General features: G+C 37.3%; 1 protein-coding gene across 1 annotated transcript in view; it reads right to left on the minus strand.

Annotated features, from left to right (window-relative positions):
* Positions 1-24,220, minus strand: part of LOC126821486 (AT-rich interactive domain-containing protein 4B) — a 338,016-nt gene that overhangs the window by 275,911 nt on the left and 37,885 nt on the right. The window contains exons 4-6 of the mRNA XM_056101477.1: positions 14,858-14,951; positions 9,790-9,869; positions 1,487-1,572 (exon numbers count right to left, since the gene is read on the minus strand). Of these exons, the coding sequence (XP_055957452.1) occupies positions 1,487-1,572; positions 9,790-9,869; positions 14,858-14,951 (260 nt within the window). The remainder of the gene's footprint in view (positions 1-1,486; positions 1,573-9,789; positions 9,870-14,857; positions 14,952-24,220) is intronic.

Here is a 24,220-nt window from a genome sequence, read left to right on the forward strand (position 1 = left end):
TTTTACTTTGATTTATCATTTTACAATACGTTAACATGTATTTATTTTTTTATATTTTATTTACAATGCGTGGGGGATACACTGGATTTATTTCTTTCAAAATGAATATGATATAATTACTTGATTTCTCGCAATGTGAGTGGTACTACTTGATTCCCTATTTCCGGTTTAATAGTCCCTATTCATAGAGATATGTTCCGTGTTTGGGTAGTTCAAGAAGAAAATGTCACGCGGAGAATTCAGTTTTGTTTATAAAATTTTATTCAACATTTTATACACGTTGAAAGTGTTGAGTAAGCCTTCTAGTCTTCAAAATGTGGATTATTCTTGTGTCAATATCCAAAATGACAGGCATATTGATGATTCGCAGTAACTGCGAATCAAAAACATTAGATTTTAATTTTTGGTTAGCAACGGACAAAATATGTATCGCAAATTGCGCTGCGATACTGGTTGTCGGCAGCCCTGTTTTCACAAGCTAAAAATGTGATTTTTCGTACAATCAAGGGCCATAATCCATGAAGTTACAGTCCGATACATGCCAATATCAAAAGGAACCGAGATACAGTTTCGTTGAAATCGGATAAGAATTGGGACCTCTAGAGTTCACAAACAATTGTGGACGGACAGGGGCGACGACAAAATACATCCACATGAGGCACAACACGCCTGCATGTAGCCGATTTCTAATCGTTTGGGGTGTAACTCGAATTCCTGTAACTTGGTACAAGTTTACAGAAAGCTGATTGGCCGTTTGTTCTCGATTATACGAATGTTTCGATCCATTGCTTGTGTAGTGACACATTAAGCATGTTGGCTACTGCTTGCTGTGTTGAACCCATTTGAAGCATGCCAATAGCACGTAGACGTTCGTCATGTTGAAGACATCTCATTGCAAATTAAACGTACCACACTAAAGCAAAGATACACTAAACAGTAAATCTTATGCAAGAACCGATAGAAAAGCTTATATGGATAGGATAAACCAACACGTGGCAGTTTTCATCAACCCTTCCTTGAAGTGTCAAATTTGACAATGAACATCTCCCACGTAGATACGCTAAACAGTAAATCTTACGCAAGAACCGATAGGAAAGCAAATATGGATAGGATAAACCAGCACGCGGCAGTTTTCATCAACCCTTCCTTGAAGTGTCAAATTTGACAATGAAACCCTCCCAAGTGTATGGCGCTATTGCGTGTCGCACGTGCAGCTCAGCGGTTCTGTTAGGGCGATAAGTTCTTCATCTGTGAACATACTCTCAAAGTATGTCTAGTGTCCATGACTATTTATCATATCACAACCTGCATAGCTATTCGCATTTCAATATCCCCTACTTTTTTTTATGAGTATATATTCCAAACTACACTATTTTGGGAGTTTCCAAACGGTTTTTAACCATTATCAAACGATATTTTGAAAGTACACAATATGTACCAGATGTACAGTGTTAACAGCCCCCTGCATGGGGGACGAAGTACATACCCTGAACAAGAATGTTTTTTCTTTTTCTTCTGTAGAACTGGAGTTCCAAAATGTTCTGGATGAGACAGTGGTAAGTTGTCTAATGTCTGTAACAGAGATAGTTTGTCAGACAGCAAAACATATGCCCACAGCAGCTAAGTTTTCTGAGAAGTTAACAAGCTTTGTCGAATATTTATTTTTTCGTAGTATCACAAGAGAACACAGATCAGCCACATTTCCAAGTGGTGGACAGATGGACGAACTGATAGCTTCCAAGATGCAAATGCTGTGCACCAAATTTGAAAAAAATCCTTCAAGAACTCTAGCCTAAATCTGAAAAGTGGGATAACGCTGCTCAAGATCAATAGTGTTCATCCTCTTATGACCCCAATGCTTCCCACCAAATTTGAACAACATCTGTTAAATACAGATCACTAATGATGGAACTTGCTGTCGGTTATAACCAATTATGTGCATCTATACTTTAGTTATTCAATTAAGAGGTGCAAAATCTTTCTTGAAAGACTGAAGAACGCATGGGTGCGCACAAAGTGACTTCATCTTAACTTCACCATAACCAATGTAAGTTTCGTTTATTTTTTTAAATTATAACCAAAGTTAGCGCGCCCCAAAGCACCAAATTTGAACATTCTAGCTCAGTTAGGAGAGTTATTGTGTCCCAAAAAGCATAACAGAAGGCAGATGGACTAACCCATTTTAATAGTTCCTTTCTTTCTTCGTAAGGAGGGGGACAAAAACATTCATTTCTTCATTGTTTTTACATCCTCAATGAACTATCGTAAATAGTGTTCAAATATTTAAATTGTTTACTTAGATGTACATCTATTCATTTGAGATTTAAACCTGCCTGCAACCCTTCTTGTATTTTTAAACTGTTTATGTCACATGTGAACCGTACAATTACTACTACCATTTCAGTTCTCATCAATAAAGCTTGAAATTACTTAATCTGTGGGATAAGTTTGTTTTCTTACATTATAGGAATTAAGTTTGCGGTTACAGTCTTTGTCGCCAACCGAGCTAGAAACATGCAATCATAAATCCTTGAGCCCTTGGCTATACAGTGCACTCTGTCACATCCGACCTCTGATCACCATTTTCATGTCCCACTGTAACATTGGTACCGTTTAATCTAGCGTAAATAGCATTAATTTCTACTCTGTGTCCAATTATTCATAAATATTGTTGAATTTCGGCAAATAGTGCTCAATTTGTACTTCTATATTTTAATTTTCATTAATGCTTGGTTAGTCATTAGAGGCAGGCAGCAATTAACCTGTCAGTAAAATTATGACAGGCTGGCAACTAAAGTGGTTGATCTGTTAAGTTTCATCTAACTATTGTTTTAAATGCCTTAAATCTTAATCCTTCAATAATTATATGTTTATGTCAACACTTTCTAAGTAACTGATTTGTATAAATAGACAAATGTATGTTAGATGATGACATTAGTTGGAGAGCATACTAGTTGGAGGTCCGATATACACTACAGTGCTGGAGTTTGGGACAATAATCGCCGAACACCGCGGAAAAACACTCTATTTCACGGTGGAATCTTGGAGAATCGCTAGCGAAACGGCAGCTAGCCAAATCACCGCGAAATAGGGTGTTTCGCGGTGAATTATGGTGTTTCGCGGTGAATCGCTTGAGTGCCGATATCATCCCGGTGTAAGCATGTTGACGAAAAATGTAATTTATTTTAAGTTGAATACAAGATATGTTAACCGTTGCCGTTGGCGAGGCAGCTACGGTCGTATGTTTTATTTCTAACACACTGTACAGGTATAACGTGGTGCCACAATGTACGTGTATGCAAACAATGAATAACTTACAATTTTTTAAACGTATCATTTCATCTTATTGGCTGCTATCAAATCCAAACTTTAAATTATATTCGATGAGATTTTACACATAACTTCATTACTCGCAGCTTCAGTTAATCCAAATCAACCAATTCATAAATCACAGTGCCATACATGTAAATCACTCCGCAATGCGGTTAATCGTACGTCACGTGGTCAGAAACGCGCGAAAACATGAGATGTTGGGTTCGACACAGGGACTATATATTCTTACGCTGTGTTACTTGGCGAAAAGTATTTAGCAAATCTTGACTGTCACAGGTATATGATAATAATGTATTATGACGTATTAAAATAATATGGGTGGGAGGGGGTACACTGCGAAAGTCACAAAAGTGACAGCGCCATGTATTTGTTATTTTACAAATTCCGTATCCATAGAATACTGTACATTTACATGCATTCAACCAAGGGATATTCTTACGACAAATATCTACTTTGACAATATACATCTACTGTGTGCCGCTCATTTCATTTCGGTGGAAGCGGATATTAAATAAAGCCATTTCACACACACACAGACGTGTACATTACATGTCATATATTTATACAATGGCCACACGTGTGTTAATTCTCGCCTTCACCCCGTTATAATTTACTTTGAGTACACTTTTGAATGATTCCATTTCTTTGTACGTTCAACTTCCCGATTTTCTACTGCATATACATGTGTACATGTACTCTGTGTAACTGCAATCTACATGTAACTTACAATTTTTTAAACGTATTTCATCTTATTGGCTGCTATCAAATCCAAACTTTAAATTATATACTATGAGATTTTACACATTACTTCATTACTCGCAGCTTCAGTTAATCTAAATCAACCATGCATAACTCACAGTGCCATACATGTTAAGCACTCTGCAATGCGGTTAACCGTAAGTCACGTGGTCAGAAACGCGCGAAAACATGAGATGTTGGGATCGACACGGGGACTATATATTCTTACGCTGTGTTACTTGGCGAAAAGTATTTAGCAAATCTTGACAGTCACCGGTATATGATAATAATGTATTATGACCTATTAAAATAATATGGGTGGGAGGGGGTACACTGCCAAAGTCACAAAAGTGACAGCGCCATGTATTTGTTATTTTACAAATTCTGTATCCATAGTAGTAGTAGTATCCTGGTGTTTAACGTCTGCTTCCACATATGTGATATCGCAGACAAAAAATAAGAGAGCCGAAGCTGCTTCCTGTTTTTAGAATATGATTTTGCAATCTTTCCATTTTCGGCCTTAGGCCATGGCCCATGGATTGGGCTGTACATTTAAATGCATTCAACCAAGGGACATTCTTACGACAAATATCCACTGTGACAATATACATCTGTGTGCCGCTCATTTCATTTCGGTGGAAGCGGATATTAAATAAAGCCATTTCACACATACACAGACGTGTACAATACATGCGCATGTCATATATTTATACAATGGCCACACGTGTGTTAATTCTCGCCTTCACCCCGTTATAATTTACTTATTTTGAGAACAAACGCTAATACTTCTCAACCACCAAGCTAACAGACAAAGGCTTTCGACAAATCTACAGGAAGCCATTTCATTCTTTAAATTTGACCCATTCAGGTGGTTAATACAATGTAATCATCAGATACAATACTAATGTTAAGCAGGCTCTTTACAAAAACAAAGTCTGGCTCCCTAAGAAAACATCCCTTTTCAATTCTTAATCGCGGCTACAACTGATACACTATTTGTTTTAATTGTTGTTTTAATAATTGATAATTGTGTTTGTTTTAATATGCATCTGCTTTCTTTGAAATAATAAAGCATTATGTACTTACCCGTGGTATTGTTTCATCATGAAGCCCATCAATGAAAAACAATTAAATTGTTGATGTAATAAAGATAAATATTTGCTAATATGTACTTACCGGCAGCGGCCATTCTTAAGCTATGAATATACTCATCTATAAATTATTCGCCTCTTTGTATTGTGATTTAATCATAAATAACATATTGTCTGTATTATATTTTTAAAATGAATAAATCAAGCCTTATAATGTAATTTAATTGGTCCGAGTGGTTCTTTGGGTTTGTCCGAGTAGCAAAGATAAATATGGGTCCGATATTATGCAATATCGATGTGGGTTCAACCATGAAACTTGCATATTCACCATCTAGTATAACTTTAAAGCTTCTGATATATCTAGATTTTAAACGCAAACATACATGTATGTATAAGCTTATAGATTGCAGCTAAACAGGGTACATGTATATGCAGTAGGAAATCGACAAGTTGGACGTACAAAAGAATGGAATCATTCAGAAAGTGTACTCAAAATAAGTAAATTATAACGGGGTGAAGACGAGAATGGTTTGGATTGTTCGTACTTGGTTTTATTTTATTTATAAATATATGAGGCGCATGTAATGTACACGTATGTGTGTGTGAAATGGCTTTATTCAATATCTGCTCCCACCGAAATGAATTGGGTGACATAAAGTAGATGTATATTGTCACAGCAGATATTATTTGCCGAGTAAAACAGCGTAAGAATATACTATTAGTCCCAATCTTTTGCCGCGTTTCTGACCACGTAACATACCGTTAAGCGACCCGCGGACTGATTTACTGTACGTGCTGTATGAATGACTGATTTAGATTAACCGAAGCTGCGAGTAATGTACACGTATGTGTGTGTGAAATGGCTTTATTCAATATCTGCTCCCACCGAAATGAATTGGGTGACATAAAGTAGATGTATATTGTCACAGCGGATATTATTCGCCGAGTAAAACAGCGTAAGAATATACATGTAGTCCCAATCAATTGGCGCGTTTCTGACCACGTAACATACCGTTAAGCGACCCGCGGAGTGATTTACTGTACGTGCTGTATGAATGATTGATTTAGATTAACCGAAGCTGTGAGTAATGAAGTAATGTGTAAAAGCTCATCGTATATAATTTAAAGTTTGGATTTGATAGCAGCCCCAAATTGACGGATTACATCTAAGTTATAGACGAAAATGAATTGATATGTTTAAAAAATTGTAAGTTGTTCATAGTTTGCATACATTTTGGCCGGCGTTATGTATGTATAAAGTGCGTTGGGGAAAAATCCTAACCGATACAGAATGCCGGTAAATGTCTTCCCGAGATTACCTAACTCATTTGTTATTCAAACCGGCCTGTATATTATACATGTACACGTTTCCCGGGACCCTTACTATATTACAACTCCTTTAATTTATTATAGACAATATTAGTTCGACCCTAGCTTAAGGTAGGCTCGCGATGTATTCTTATCGAAACACGGTGAATTCCTAGAGAAACACGGTGAATTCCTAGAGAATCTTAGAGAAAAATCGCCACGGGTTCAAGCGAAATTTCACCGTGAAATCTAAGAGAATTCCGAGAGTTTTTTTTCACCGCGTCACGGCGATTTCGGTCCCAAAAATTTGGGAGGAACTGTATATGAAATTATAAGTTGTTAAATTGTTGCTGTTAATTATTTGCTCCTGAAATAAAGTGTTGAAGATCCATTCCAAGAATCTGTATTCATTTCTGATACTTACAGAACACACGTCGACGAGCTACATTCCCTGAAAGTCGAACGGTGTTATATGGTGGAGAAAGCGGGCAGAGTGAACAAAATTGTCTACTCTTGACTCCAGTACAGCTAAACGAGATAAATTGTAAACATATTTGAAACAATAAAGTTGATAGCTATACACCCCCAATCCTAGCTCATCTATATGTTTCACCTGGGTGCATATTCAAACCAAGAATAGCCCCGAAACCGTGGTGATAATTGTGCTGCAAAACTGAACGATGACCAACAACTATAAACACATCGTATTATCTGAACATCGCACGTGAAATTAGATGTTTGACAACAAAATTTAACACCTTGCGTAATTGGACACCTTGACTGATTTTAATCACGGCTCGGGAAATTGACCGATCCAACTAATTATTGAACAGTCGTGCTAATTCAGGCCCGGCGGAGTGGGGGGGCTATAGCTCCCCCAATAATTTGGCCGCAAGTATTCTTTTCTCCAGGTTATTGCGGCCCCTGGACCCACGCCTTTAAGGACCTAGGATGGAAGCCCCCCCAATCAAGAATTGCTTCCGCCGGCCCTTTAATTAGACGGGACGCTTATAATTCAACATGTGTCGAGAAACTAAACACTAGTACAAATTGAGCACTATTCGCCAAAATTCAACAATATTTATGAATAATTGGACACAGAGTAGAAATTAATGCTATTTACGCTAGATTAAACGGTACCAATGTTACAGTGTCTCGATTTATTTCCTTATTACTGCAGCCAAAAAATCTGAATATTCCGGATTGCGACATCAACCAGCCGTCCCGTCATATGATTTCCATTGAATCGACATCGTATAATCCGGCCTTCAATCGGTAGATGTGAAGCAAACACTCACCAATCATCGGTGAGATTAAAACTCGATGGACATGAAGCCACAAAAGATTAACAAGCAATTCCCCCGAATTCACAGTCGTAAAAATATTCCTAGGCCTGTTGGAAACATTCGTTGCGCATGCCGATTGAACCTGAATAACATATAAGTTTGGTCATCCTACGGATCTCTTCGAACCATGTGACGACGACCTGGGGATGCTCGATTCACAGTCCGGAACGTCCTGAATTGACAGAATTGCAATCGAGTGACGCAGAATTCAGTCCTGTCACACCCGACAATGCAGGTGGTGTGAGTAGAATTGTGACGTAATTAAACACCACGAACAGGTTTCGGCTGCATGGTTGGATGAGATATCCAGTCGATGAATGTGTTGTAGCCCGAAGTACCCATTTTCACTCGATTGTCACTATTTTTGGGATTGAGAGAATTCAATTCCGGAACGTTCAATCGAGTACGCCCATTATCAATGAACACGTGATTGCAAAGACAAGAGTGCGATCAACTGAAGACGGCGAAAAAGATAAATTAATGGCAGACTTGACCTATTCAAAATACCTAGGCATGTTAAATGAAACCAGCGGCTGCCAGGCAGGATACGCCCACATTTTCGAGAGATGGATAGAGAACAAGCTAACAAGAAAGTGATTTTTCCTACAATCAAGGGCCATAATTCAGGAAATTACAATTCGATATGCGCATATATCGAAAGGAACTGAGATCTTTGTGTTATAAACTTACATTTCAAGTTTCAACAAAATCGGATAAAAATTGTGACCTCTATAGGGTCCACAACCTTGATATACCATATTTTTACGCTATTTGAGAATGAACGGCGGCCATTTTGTCTGTCAATTTTGGGGAGATTTTCACAAAATTCAAACTCAACTGTCCTTAGGGTGGAACGGTGATATAATAATACGGTTTTTTAAATCAGATAAAAATTATGACCTCTAATGGGTCCACAAGCTAAAAACATGATTTTTCGTACAATCAGGGGCCATAATTCAGGAAGTTACTGTCCGATATGCGCAAATATTGAAAGGAACTGAGATCTTTGGGTTATATTTCAAGTTTCAACAAAATCGGATAAAAATTGTGACCTCTATAGGGCCCACAACCTTGATATACCATATTTTTAAGCTATTTGAGAATGAACGGCGGCCATTTTGTCTGTCAATTTTGGGCTGATTTTCATGAAATTCAAACTCAGTTGTCCTTAGGGTGTAACGGTGATATAATAATAAGTTTTTTTAAATCTGATAAAAATTATGACCTCTATAGGGTCCACAAGCTAAAAACGTGATTTTTCGTACAATCAGGGGCCATAATTCTGGAAATTATGGTCCGATATGTGCGAATATCGAAAGGAACCGAGATCTTTGGGTTATAGACTTACATTTCAAGTTTCAACAAAATCGGATAAAAATTGTGACCTCTATAGGGTCCACAAGCTAAAAACGTGATTTTATGTACAAACAGGGGCCATAATCCATGAAGTTTCGATCCGATACATGCCAATATCGAAAGCAGCCGAGATCTTTTGGGGATAAACCTATATTTCAAGTTTCGTCGAAATCGGATAAGAATTGTGACCTGTAGAGAGTCCACAAACAATTGTGGACGGACGGACAAGGGCGACGGCATAATACGTCCACATGAAAATGTGGGCGTATAATAAAAATTAATTTAATAAAATTTTGAATGTACAGAAAGGTTTATCATTTTCAAAGGGAATAACATTCTGGTGATTCAAAACTACATTATAATAATACTTTCGGTTTTCGAAGTTACAATATTTCCGGTTTTGAGAAAACTGGGTATTCTGACACTCTGTATAATCCGACATATTGGTATGATGTTGGATTTGACAGAGTCCATTGTATATACATAAAATTTTTCTCATCCATCGCGCCCTTCAGAAGCTCAGATGAAAGTGGAATTTTTCATTATTTATTTTTGAACTATTTTCAGATTTCTACACTTTGTGCTGTCAAAAATATTGTTAAGTTTACAGTACTTACTTCGCTCTCAGTAAAATGTTTATCTCCCTTCAAACACAATTGACTTCTTCTTAGTGTTGCTTCATCTCCATCATCAAATACTGTACATGAACAGAAAAAAAATAAATAAAAAAACTAAACAAGCGGTTGCCATACAAGATTTGCCCACATTTTACAAGAGATGGACAGAGAATAAGATAAACCAGCGGCTGCCAGGCAGGATATGCCCACATTTTGCAAGAGATGATAGAGAACAAGCTAAAAACAAAAAGGATGTTTTGTACAATCAGGGGTCATAATCCAGAAAGTTATGGTCTGAAATGCGCAAATATTAAAAGGAACTGAGATTTTTGGAATATAAAGATATGCTTTAAGTTTCATCAAAATTGGATAAAAATTGTGACCTCTAGAGGGTCCATAACCTTTGAATTACATATTTATATACAATTTGTATACAAAGAGCGGCCTTTTTGTCGGCAGTTTCATTTCGATTTTCCCCAAATTCCAATTCAACCTTCATTATGGTGGAATACTGATCTGAACGGTTTTTAAAATCAAAAAGAAAAATTGTTCCCTCTAGAGAATCCATAAGTTAAAAATGTGATTTTTTTAAAAATCAGGGACCATGATCCAGGAAGTTACAATCTGATATGCGCAAATATCGAAAGGAACCAAGATCTTTGGGTTATAAACATGCATTTCAAGTTTCATCAAAATCGGATTAAAATTGTGACCTCTACAGGGTCCACAACCTTGATATACCATATTTTTACACTCTTCGTGTACAAGCGGCGGCCATTTTGTCCGGCAGTTTTGGTCCGATTTTCGCGATATTCGAATTCAACCTTCATTGCAGTGTAACGGTGATATATTAAAAAGAGCGGCCATTTTGTCGGCAGTTTCATTTCGATTTTCCAAAAATTCCAATTCAACCTTCATTATGGTGGAATAGTGATCTGAACGGTTTTTAAAATAAAAAAAAAAAATTGTTCCCTCTTGAGAATCCATAAGTTAAAAATGTGATTTTTTGACCAATCAGGGACCATCATTCAGCAAGTTACGATCCAATATGCGCGAATATCGAAAGCAACCGAGATCTTTGGGTTATAAACATGCATTTCAAGTTTCATCAAAATCGGATGAAAACTGTGGCCTCTAGAGGGCCTACAACTTTAATATACCATATTTTACACTATTTGCGAACAGGGGGCGGCCATTTGTCCAGCAGTTTTAGTCTAATTTTCACAAAATTCGAACTCAACCATCATTAGGGTGTAACAGTGATATACTAAAATGTTTTTTTTAAATCGGATAAAAATTGTGACCTCTAGAAGGACCACAAGCTAAAAACGTGATGTTACGTACAATCAGGGGCCATAATTCAGGAAGTTACGATCCGATATGCGCGAATATCGAAAGGAAACAAGATATTTGGCTTATAAACATGCATTTCAAGTTTCATCAAAATTGATTAACCAGCAGCTGCCAGGCAGGATACGCCCACAGTTTCGAGAGATGGAGAACAAGCTAACAAGAAAGTGATTTTTCCTACTATCAAGGGCCATAATTCAGGAAATTACAATTCAATATGCACGAATATTGAAAGGAACTGAGATCTTTGTGTTATAAACTTACATTTCAAGTTTCAAAAAATTGGATAAAAATTGTGACGTCTATAGGATCCACTACCTTGATATACCATATTTTTACGCTATTTGAGAACGAATGGCGGCCATTTTGTCTGTCAATTTTGGGCCGATTTTCACAAAATTCGAACTCAGCCATCCTTAGGGTGTAACGGTGATATAATATGTTTTTTTTAAATCGGATAAAAATTATGACCTCTATAGGGTCCACAAGCTAAAAAGTTGTTTTTTTTCGTACAATCAGGGGCCATAATTCAGGAACTTATGGTCCGATATGCGCGAATATCGAAAGGAACCGAGATCTTTGGGTTATAAACTTACATTTCAAGTTTCAACAAAATCGGATAAAAATTGTGACCTCTATAGGGTCCACAACCTTGATATACCATATTCTTACGCTATTTGAGAACGAACAGCGGCCATTTTGTCTGTCAATTTTGGGCCGCTTTTCACGAATTTCAAATTCAGTCGTCCTTAGGGTGTAACGGTGATATAGTAATACGGGTTTTTAAATCGGATAAAAATTATGACTTCTATAGGGTCCACAAGCTAAAAACGCAATTTTTCGTACAATCAGGGGCCATAATTCAGGAAGTTATGGTCCTATATGCGCGAATATCGAACGGAACCGAGATCTTTGGGTTATAAACTTATATTTCAAGTTTCAACAAAATCGGATAAAAATTGTGACCTCTATAGGGTCCACAAGCTAAAAACATGATTTTTCGTACAAACTGGGGCCATAATCCATGAAGTTTCGATCAGATACATGCCAATATCGAAAGCAGCTGAGATCTTTTGGAGATAAAACTATATTTCAAGTTTCGTCAAAATCGGATAAGAATTGTGAGTGTCCACAAACAAATTGTGGACGGACGGACAGGGGCGACGGCATAATACGTCCATATGAAAATATGGGCGTATAAAAATTGTGACCTTTAGAGTGTCCACAAGCCATAATCCATGGTCCGATACATGCCAATATCGAAAGGAACCAAGATCTTTGGGAGATAGGCCTATATTTTGTCAAAAACGGATAAAAACAAATTGTGCACAGACGGTTGGACAGGGGCGACGACAATACACGTCCACATGAAAATGTGGGCGTATAAAAAACGATAAATCGTAATCAACACAGAGCCATAAACGGCTAAGTTCCATTGTCACCAGACTAAAACAAAACAAACTGAAAGTAATACGGAAATGCCACTGCGCACCCGCAGCACATAGTCACGTGTTATCCAGGCACTTCTGTATAATGCAAACAGGACACAAGGCCAAACATAGAGTGATACCGATGATTGGAAGTTGTTTGAAAACGTACCACATGACTTGAAGTTGCTCGGATCTAAAGAGGTTATTGAGGGCTTCTTTAAGAAAGATAGGTTGCGAGGCAACGATACATACGCCCACAGCAGCTAAATCATCCGGGCAGTCAACAAGTGTTGTCGCATACTTTTACTTTTTTCGGTAATGAAACATTTATAATACACGAAAATCTGATTATGAGTAACAACTCATGAAGAAATTATCAGAAAACCATTAGAATTTGTATGTTTTTTATAAAATTCTGCCCCATGCTAACGTTTAGTATACGAAACTTTTAGTATCATTGATTTTTAGCTGTTCAAGTCATAAAAATTCATTGAAAATCAATATACTTGTTCGTCTCAAGATCTTAAACTCTGTGTATCAATCTTAAAAGCTGAAAATCAATAGACTTCTTCGTCTCATGACCTTAAACACTGTGTATAAATTTAAAGTCAATCGGATATTAACTTTGACCTCTAGAGCGTCCACAAGATTTTTTTTAAGTGATCAAGGGCCATAATTCTGGTAGTAATTATCGGAAATTGCTCAAAATCAATAGGCTTCTTCGTCTCATGACCTTAAACACTGTGTATAAATTTAAAGTCAATCGGATATTAACTTTAGCCTCTAGAGCGTCCACAAGATTTTTCAAAGTGATCAAGGGCCATAAATCTTGCAGTAATTATCGGAAATCGTTGAAAATCAATAGGATTCTTTGTCTCATGACCTTAAACACTGTGTATAAATTAAAAGTCAATCGGATATTAACATTGACCCTTAGAGCGTCAAAAGATTTTCCAAAGTGATCAAGGGCCAGAAATCTGGCACTAATTATAGTAAACTGTTTTTCATTCACGCGATTACACCCATAATTAAAAAACCTTGATATACCATATTTTTACGCTATTTGAGAACGAGGGACGTCCATTTTGTCTGTCAGTTTTGGGCCGATTTTCACAAAATTCGAACTCAACCATCCTTAGGGTGTGACGGTGATACCGGTATACTAAAACATTTTTTTTAATCGAATAAAAATTATGACCTCTATAGGGTCCACAAGCTAAAAACGTGATTTTTCGTACAATCAGGGGCCATAATTCAGGCAGTTACGATCCGATATGCGCGATTTTCGAAAGGTACCAAGATCTTTGGGTAATAAACTTACATTTCAAGTTTCATCACAATCAGAAGAAAATTGTGACCTCTAGAGGGTCCACAACCTTGATATTCCAATATTTTTTCGCTATTTGAGAACGAGAGACGGACATTTTGTCTGTCAGTTTTGGGCCGATTCTCAAGAAATTCGAACTCACACACCCTTAGGGTGTAAAGGTGATGTATTGAAACGTTTTTCTTTAAATTGGATAATAATTGTGACCTCTAGAGGGACCTCAAGCTAAAACCATGATTTTTCGTACAATCAGGGGCCATAATTCAGGAGGTTACAATCCGATATGCGTGAATATCAAAAGGAACCAAGACCTTTGGGTTATAAACTTATATTTCAAGTTTCATCAAAATCAGAAGAAAATTGTGACCTCTAGAGGGCCCACAACATTCATATACCTTATTTCTAGGCTATTTGAGTACGAGGGGCGGCCATACTGTCTGTCAGTTTTGGTCCAATTTCTACGAAATTCGAACTCAAGACCATCCTTAGGGTGTAACGGTGATATACAAAAACGTTTTTTTAAATCGGATAAAAATTATGACCTCTATAGATAGGGTCCACAAGCTAAAAATGTGATTTTTCGTACAATCAGGGGCCATAATTCAGGAAGTTACAATCCGATATGCGCAAATATTGAAAGGAACCAAGATCTTTGGGTTATAAACTTACATTTCAAGTTTCAACAAAATCGGATAAAAAATTGTGACCTCTATAGGGTCCACAAGCTAAAAAACGTGATTTTTCGTACAATCAGGGGCCATAATCCATGAAGTTTTGGTCCAATACATGCCAATATCGAAAGCAACCAAGATCTTTTGGAGATGAATCTATATTTCAAGTTTCGTCAAAATCAGATAAGAATTATGACCTGTAGAGTGTCCACAAACAATTGTGGACGGACGGACAGGGGCAACGGCAATATACGTCCACATGAAAATGTGGGCATATAAAAATCACCTACCAACAGTATACATGCTTGAATCAGTAATCTTATTGATGATACCTTCAACCATTTGTCCATTGCTAGGCTGTTTAACTGAAACACCTCCACCAACCTATAGGTAAGACAATAATAATAATAGCTTCCTGTCATATATCATGGGTTACATAAAGAATCTCAACTGAAAAGATAGCTTGCCAGGCAACAAAACATACGCCCCCATCACTTAAATCATCCGAGCAGTCGACAAGGATTGTCGCATATTTATTCTTTTGTAGGTAATTAGGGGCATTTAATAGACAATTTCATACAGATGACATTATAATTTTCGTTTGAGGGTTCACAAGGTTCTAAAGATAGGTTGCCAGGCAACAAAACATACGTCCACATCAGCTAAATCGTCCGAGCAGTCGACAAGGGTTGTCACATATTTATTCTTTTGTAGGTAATTTAGGGGAATTTATTTAGACAATTTCATACAGATGAAACAATGGCCGTAACTCGGGAAGTAATCTACAGAAATTGTTCAAATTCGACAGGCTTTTTCGTTTTACTAATTCAAATAATGCATATAAATTCCATACAGATCGGATGATAACTTTTGTCGTTCGAACGTTCACTAAGTTCAACAAAGTAAATCAAGGGCCATAACTCTTGATGTAATTAACGGAAATTTGCTGAAACTCAATAGCCTTGTTCGTTTCACTAATTTAAATAATACATATAAATTTCATAAATTTTCGTTAGAGCATTTACAAGGTACAAAAGATAGGTTGCGTATCTTTCAGAATTTTCTTTCCGTCGACATTTCGATTATTTCTCCACACACTCCAAGACTTGAAAGTATTTATCGCCCAAGTGTTCCTTTGTAAAGTATTTTTGGGTATAGTCAACTTAAAACAGTCAGTCAAATCCTTTTCTGAACATAACGAAAACCTTCAATCACAGTTCACTGTCAGAATTATCGGAAAAGATTGCCTTTTGATCCTAATTTTCTTCAGGCTTTGGATAGATCCTCATCGATATCTGCATCCACATCTATTCCATCGTCAATATGTTGGCTAACCAGCGGCTGCCAGGCAGGATACGCCCACATTTTGCAAGAGATGGATAAAGAACAAGCTAAAAACAAACGTGATTTTTTTACAATCAGGGGCAATAATCCAAATGAAATGAAATAGGGTTTAACGTCCTACTGTTTTGCTCCGAACTGGGCTAATGAAGACGGGCATATGCCATACAGTGTGCTACGAGGGAAGTTTTGCCCGGACAGCGGCACTACAGCCTACTCTTATATCGAATTCCAACTGTCAAGGGATCTTTTACGTGCACGCCAATGTGTACACGGGACCTCGGTTTTTCGTCCCATCCGAATGACTAGACAGCTTTCCTTGTCAGTCCGTCCGTCCTGCATCACTGACAAGGGAGAACCACGCCGGAAAATCTGGATGAACTTTCTCTGCCAATGCAGGGATCGAACACCCGACCTCCAGGCTAGCGAGCCAGCGTCTTAGCCACTTAGCCACCGTGATTCCCTGGCAATAATCCAGAAAGTTATGGTCTGAAATGCGCAAATATCAAAAGGGACCGAGATCTTTGGGATATAAAGATATATTTTACGTTTCATCAGAATCGGATAAAAATTGTGACCTCTAGAGGGTCCACAAGCTAAAAAAGCGATTTTTGTACAATCAGGGGCATTAATTCTTGGAGTTACGGTCCGATATGCGCGAATATCGAAAAGAACTGAGATTTTTGGGTTATAAACCTACATTTCAAGTTTCAACAAAATCAGAAAAAAATTGTGACTTCAATAGGGTCCACAACCTTGATATACCATATTTTTACGCTATTTTAGAACGATGGGCGGCCATTTTGTCAGTCAGTTTTGGTCCAATTAGGGTGTAACGGTGATATACCGAAACGTTTTTTTTTTTAAATCAAATAAAAATTATGACCTCTATAGGGTCCACAAGCTAAGAACGTGATTTTTCGTACAATCAGGGGCCATAATTCAGGATGTTACTGTCCGATATGCACGAATATCGAAAGGAACCGATATCTTTGGGTTGTAAACTTACATTTCATTTTTCAACAAAATCGAATAGAAATTGTGACCTCTACAGGGTCCACAACCTTGATATACCATATTTTTATGCTATTTGAGAACGAAGGGCGGCCATTTTGTCTGTCAGCTTTGGGTCGATTTTCACGAAATGCGAACTCAGCCGTCCTTAGCGTGTAACGGTGATATACTAAAACGTTTTTTTTTTAAATCGAAGAAAAATGATGACCTCTATAGGGTCCACAAGCTAAAAACGCGATTTTTCGTACAATCAGAGAGAGAGAGAGAAATGGGGTTTAACGTCCACTCGACACAAACTAGGTCATTTTGGGACTAACATATGGTTTAATTTTATTTCAATAATTCGCTTGCGCGCAGGGGTCTTTAGCAGTGGGAGGAAACCGGAGGACCCGGAGAAAACCCACGAGGTTGGACAGGCGACCCTACTCCTTGTCACGTACAACCGGGGATTCGAAACCACGCCAGTCGACTCAATGACAGACTTTATGATACAGCGCGCGCACACTAACCATTCAGCCATCCAACCCCCCTTCGTACAATCAGAAATGAAATGAAATGAAATGAAATGGGGTTTAACGTCCTATTGTTTTGCTCCGAACTGGGCTAATGAAGACGGGCATACGCCACACAGTGTGCTATGAGGGAAATTTTGCCTGGACAGCGGCACTATGGCCTACTCTTATATCGAATTCCAACTGTCAGGGGATCTTTTACGTGCACGCCAATGTGTACACGGGACCTCGGTTTTTCGTCTCATCCGAATGACTAGACAGCTGTCCTTGTCAGGCCCTCCGTCCTGCATCACTGACAAGGGGAAACCACGCCAGAAAATCTGGATGAACTTTCTCGGCCAATGCAGGGATCGAACACCCGACCTCCAGGCTAGCGAGCCAGCGTCTTAGCCACTTAGCCACCGTGATTCCCTGGCAATAATCCAGAAAGTTATGGTCTGAAATGCGCAAATATCAAAAGGGACTGAGATCTTTGGGATATAAAGATATATTTTACGTTTCATCAGAATCGGATAAAAATTGTGACCTCTAGAGGGTCCACAAGCTAAAAAAGCGATTTTCGTACAATCAGGGGCATTAATTCTTGGAGTTACGGTCCGATATGCGCGAATATAGAAAAGAACTGAGATCTTTGGGTTATAAACCTACATTTCAAGTTTCAACAAAATCAAAATTTTTACGCTATTTTAGAACGATGGGCGGCCATTTTGTCAGTCAGTTTTGGTCCAATTTTCACGAAATTCGAACTCAGCCATCCTTAGGGTGTAATGGTGATATACTAAAACGTTTTTTTTTTTTAAATCAAATAAAAATTATGACCTCTATAGGGTCCACAAGCTAAGAACGTGATTTTTCGTACAATCATGGGCCATAATTCAGGATGTTACTGTCCGATATGCACGAATATCGAAAGGAACCGATATCTTTGGGTTGTAAACTTACATTTCATTTTTCAACAAAATCGGATAGAAATTGTGACCTCTACAGGGTCCACAACCTTGATATACCATATTTTTATGCTATTTGAGAACGAAGGGCGGCCATTTTGTCTGTCAGCTTTGGGTCGATTTTCACGAAATGCCAACTCAGCCGTCCTTAGCGTGTAACGGTGATATACTAAAACGTTTTTTTTTTTAAATCAAAGAAAAATGATGACATCTATAGGGTCCACAAGCTAAAAAAGCGATTTTTCGTACAATCAGGGGTCCTAATTCAGGAAGTTACAGTCCGATCTGCGCAAATATAGAAAGGAACCGAGGTCTTTGGGTTATAAACTTACATTTCAAGTTTCATCAAAATAGGATTAAAATTGTGTCCACAAGCTAAAAACGTGATTTTTCGGACAAACAGGGGCCATAATCCATGAAGTTTCGATCCGATACATGCCAATATTGAAAGCAACCAAGATCTTTTTGAGATAAACCTATATTTCAAGTTTCGTCAAAATCGGATAAGAATTGTGACCTGTAGAGCATCCACAAACAAATTGTGGACGGAGGGACAGGGGTGACGACAATATATGTCCACATGAAAATGTGGGCGAATAAAAAGGATTGATTATTCGTCTCACTTCGTATTACTATCCATTTTGTTTTTGCTTTGAATTCAATTACTCCAAAATGGCGACGTATTAACTAAAACATGCACGTATATTCACGTGATTACTTCGGTAATTTTCGCTATTTGGCTGAAACTATCAGCAATTATCCAATCATTATTGCCTTTTAATAGAAGAGCCCATTAAAATTAAGGGTGAAATGGCTAAACCTATTCTCCCTCGGATTATTGATATGATAGAGAACACTTGCTTTTTCTCAGAACTACCTTTTCGGACCTTGGCTACCTCAAATGGATATATGTAACTCAGTCAATTTCATAGTTTATATCAGTTATCTTTTTAAATAAAGCAACCGAACTGCAGTCGCCACGACACCAAAATTTTTCCAATATGAACCCTGAATAAACTCTCTCGTTCACGCTTTTACATGTATAAATAGAACTGTTAATTTGATCAAGATGGCATTTCTTGATTGCTGACCAAGTGCTCTGCACGCACAATTTGTGAAACGCTAAGAAGCGACATCTGAAATGGTCGGGTTGATGTTTGAATTATTATATGTTTTTTTTTCATCAGGAATCGGGTTATATGGTACAAATTTGAAGATACCAATAATAATGTAAATAGATATTCACACATTTCTTTAGTACTCAGAATTTCAGCTTGTATGTATGCATTGGTATGTGTATGTGTATGAAATTCATTATCTCTGTTATCTACTATTATATTATCTGTTTCATAAATATAATGAAAACAGATTTGTTGATCTTTTTTAACCATTAGTAGTGATTTCAAATTCAATCCATACAGATATAAAATCCCACCTGCCCCAAAACATGTGCCAATCCGCATGTAACGAGAATAACTATAAATTGTATATCAAATAACAATACACATTGCGCTGTATTCAACTTGACTTGAGTGAGGCAACCGTTCCAGGTTTGTTCATTCGTTCCTGGGATTTTACTTCCACCTGGAACGGGTAAAAATAGTGTGATGAATCAAACCTTGCCCTGAGCATTTAAATGCATATTTAAATATGAAGGTATTTATGAATTGATCTGTCTAGCCCATCTTCAGTTTCTTTTGCACACTACGGCGGTATTCAAAATCGCCAGCAAATAGTCCTGTTTTGTTAAGATTATTATTATTATTACTGTTTTGTGTTTTTCCTGCCAAGGTTATATCTCAGAATCTAACAATAGGATCTTTCTGAAACTTTGACCTACTCCCCTGTAGAATGATGGTGGATTTAGAATGAATGTATTTTCCAAACGTTTTTCGAAACCGAAATCACTGAATTTTACTGCCGAAAAAAAATTGACCTACTTATCTGTAACTTTGTGACTATTTGACCTATTTTACTAACTCCCTCTTCTTTGAGTGCCCTGAAAAAATTCATTAACAACTCCAATTTCCGATTTTCGAAAATTCGTCGCTGTGATTTTGTCCATTGACCAATCTGACAACTTCTTTAATATTAGCCCGATTTTTCTGAAATTTGGAAAGTAAGTACATCTGACTGATGCAACATGAACAATGCCTTTAGAAATTTCCTAACATATCTCCCCTTGGATAAATTAAGGATCAAATTTTTCCAAAAAATCAAAAAAAAGGAGGTCAGATTACCTTGAAATTTTCTTTCTGTACTAGCTAAGATACTACTGATGCGTACACAAAATATGAAGCTTGTCTATTGAACCTTAAGTGCAACCGTCTTAAAACGTGAAAAGTCAACATCAATTTTACGATATTTTACTTGCAGACACAGGAATTACATTTTCTGAATCCTTGAAGGAATGCCTATAAAATGTAGAGAGCCAAATTTTGATTTCAGTCAGCTGGTAGATGCCATTTTGACTTGAATATGAACCAGTGGCTGCCAGGCAGGATACGCCCACATTTTGTAGGAGATGGATAGAGAATAAGCTAAAAACAAAGATGATTTTTTGTACAATCGGGGGCAATAATCCTGAAGGTTATGGTCTGAAATGCACGAAAATCAAAAGGGACTGAGATCTTTGGGATATAAAGATATGTTTTAAGTTTCATCAAAATCGGATAAAAATTGTGACCTATTGTAGCACCATAGGCCTTCTGTCAGACGTGGAGAGCGGGGGAACCAACTCCGGTCGCCACATCCTACGTACGACCCATGCATCTTTTCTTACTACATATCTTAGTAGCCTTGTGATCGTCTAGAATTTGTCTCTAGCTGTCTTTACTTCTGCTTCACGTTGTGTATTTACTTCTCAGTTATAACAATGCAACAGTTCGTTTTTACATTTTATATATCATATAGCTGCTTACAGATGGTACAATGTACAGTACATATTACAATATTAACTATAGTCATTCTCTGTCTAGGGACTCAAATGGAACCTCTCAGGAATCTAATGGAAGTCTGCTTGAAAGTTTCAAATAGATATCTTATATAGCACTCACGTATATCACGCATAACAGAGCGTGTTCATGGCCCTGAACTTGCGTAATTAACAAAATGATTGGTTAAATTAAACCCAATGACACAATAGTACTTTTCCTTGCACATGTGCTCTCTGTGGTATTTTATAGACACATGTTTTGGCTAAATAACTCTTTTTTATATAACAATATGTCATTTATACCCAAAGTTGCCAAATATATTAATTAATGAAATAAATATAAAGTCATCTTATTTCTCTATTCTTTGTCTATGAATTTAAAAACAATGTCGCCACGACTATATTGCTACACTCTAGAGGGTCCATAAACTTCATATTACATACTTTTACACAATTTCTGAACAAAGAGCGGCCATTTTATTGGGCATTTTCATTTCAATTTTCCCGAAATTTGAATTCAACCTTCATTATGGTGGAATGGTGATATCTTTAAACGGTTTTTAAAATCGGAAAAAAATTGTGACCTTTAGAGAATCTGCAAGCTAAAAATGCGGTTTTTCGAACAATCAGGGGCCATAATCCAGGAAGTTACGTTCGGATATGTGCGATTATCAAAAGGAACCAAGATCTTAGTGTGTAACGGTGATATATTGACACATGTTTATTTTTAAATCGGATAAAAATTGTGACCTCTAAAGTTTGTACAATCAAGGGCCATAATACAGGAAGTTTTTTTAAAATCGGAAAAAAAATTGTGACCTCTACAGAATCTGCAAGCCAAAAATGCGATTTTTTTAACAATCAGGGGCCATAATCCAGGAAGTTACGTTCAGATATGTGCGATTATCAAAAGGAACCAAGATCTTAGTGTGTAACAGTGATATATTGACACATGTTTTTTTTAAATCAGATAAAAATTGTGACTTCTAAAGTTTGTACAATCAAGAGCCATAATTCAGGAAGTTACAATCCCATATGCACAAATATCTGTGGCTTATAAGCATGTATTTCAAGTTTTATCAAAATTGGATCAAAACTGTGACCTCTAGAGGGTCCATAACCTTGATATACCAGATATTTACTCTATTTGCCAACAGTTTTGGTCTGATTTTCACGAAATTCGAACTCAAGCAACATTACAGTGTAACGGTGATATATTCATGAAGTTATGGTCCAATACATGCCAATATCAAAAGGAACCGAGATCATTGGGAGATAAACCTATATTTCAAGTTTCGTCAAAATCGGATAAAAATTGTGGCCTGTAGACTGTCCACAAACAAATTGGGGTCGGACAGGGGCGACGACAATATACGTCCACATGAAAATATGGGCGTATAAAAATAGTAAAAAAATAGTAAAAAAATTTACATTAAAACAACACCTTGAAAATAAGCACAATAGATTGTGGTTTGGAGAATTTGTCTCCTATTTCCTTAGTAAATACATTTCTGGATAGCCTGGCCCATCTTCAAATTTGGGTGCTTTGAAAAATTGAAAATTTTGAATTTCCACTTTGACGTTTTTCATGCGACAAATTTGTTTATGTGAGATCAAATTTTTCAAAAATATCGACAAAAAATAGCTCAGATTGCCATGATTTTTTTTTTTCTGTACCAGTTAAGACACTACAGAAGCGTACACAAAATATGAAGTTTGTCTAGCGAACCGGAAGTGCCACCATTAATTTTTATCGCAAAAAGAGTTGGAGATAAAATACTTCCCAGTGGAACCCCCATTTCCTGAGGAAAAGGGTCAGAGAATATTGATCCCAGTCGTACCTTAAATGACCTATCTTCCAGGAAATTTTTAATGAAGATAGATAAGCAACCTCATAGGCCGAGGTTATGGAGGTCGCGCATGATACCGTGTTTCCATGTGGTATCATATGCTTTCTCCAGATCAAATGTTGCTTCTGGATGAAAGCGTCCCTGACGAACGTTTCAAAATGAACAAGATGATCAAGAGTGCTCCTTTGGGACCGAAATCCACATTGGAGGTCTGAAATGAGGTTGTTGGACTCAAGGTACCAAACAAGTCTTCGATTGATCGATCTCTCCATGGTTTTGCAAATACAGCTAGTTAAAGCGATCGGACGATAGTTGGTAGGATTCGTATAATCTTTACCGGGTTTAGGGATGGGAATTCTTGTGGCTTCATGCCATGAAGGGGGGAATTTCCCATCAACCCGAATCCGGTTAAAAAGATTCAGTAAAATTAAGAGAGTGGAAAAAAGAAAGATGTTTTTGAATTTGGTAATGTATTTTATCTGGACCAGTTGCAGTGTCCCGAGCTCGCTTTAGCGAATCCCGAAGTTCTGCAATGGAAAAAGTATCATTATAGCATTCATCATTACGGGACTTGAAATTAAGTCGCCTTTTCTCCTGCTGTTGTTTAATGCCTAGAAAGGCATTGGAGGAGAAACTGGATGATGAATTAAATGAAAATGTACTGGCCAGAGAATTAGCAATGGCGATAATGTTTTGGAGTACATGGCGGTAAAAAATCTTAAAATTCTAATCATATACATGTATATATGGCCTTGCTTGACCATTAATTACATCGAACTTTGAATGCCAATCACAACCACGTGGCGAACAGGCGGCATACATCAAATTAAGCTGTTCAAGTCAAAGAAATTCATTGAAAATCAATATACTTGTTCATCTCAAGATCTTAAACTCTTCTGTGTATCAATCTGAAGTCAATCGGATGATAACTTTAGCCTCTGGAGCAGTGGTTCTCAACCAGTGTGCTGCGAAATTTTGAACGGCACACTAAGAAAATGTGAAAAAAAAAACCCATGTGATCCTAATTGAGTATTCACTGATGTCTACTGATAAG

Source organism: Patella vulgata, chromosome 5 (genome assembly GCF_932274485.2).
Source record: "Patella vulgata chromosome 5, xgPatVulg1.2, whole genome shotgun sequence".
In the NCBI taxonomy this organism is placed as follows: Eukaryota; Metazoa; Mollusca; class Gastropoda; family Patellidae; genus Patella; species Patella vulgata.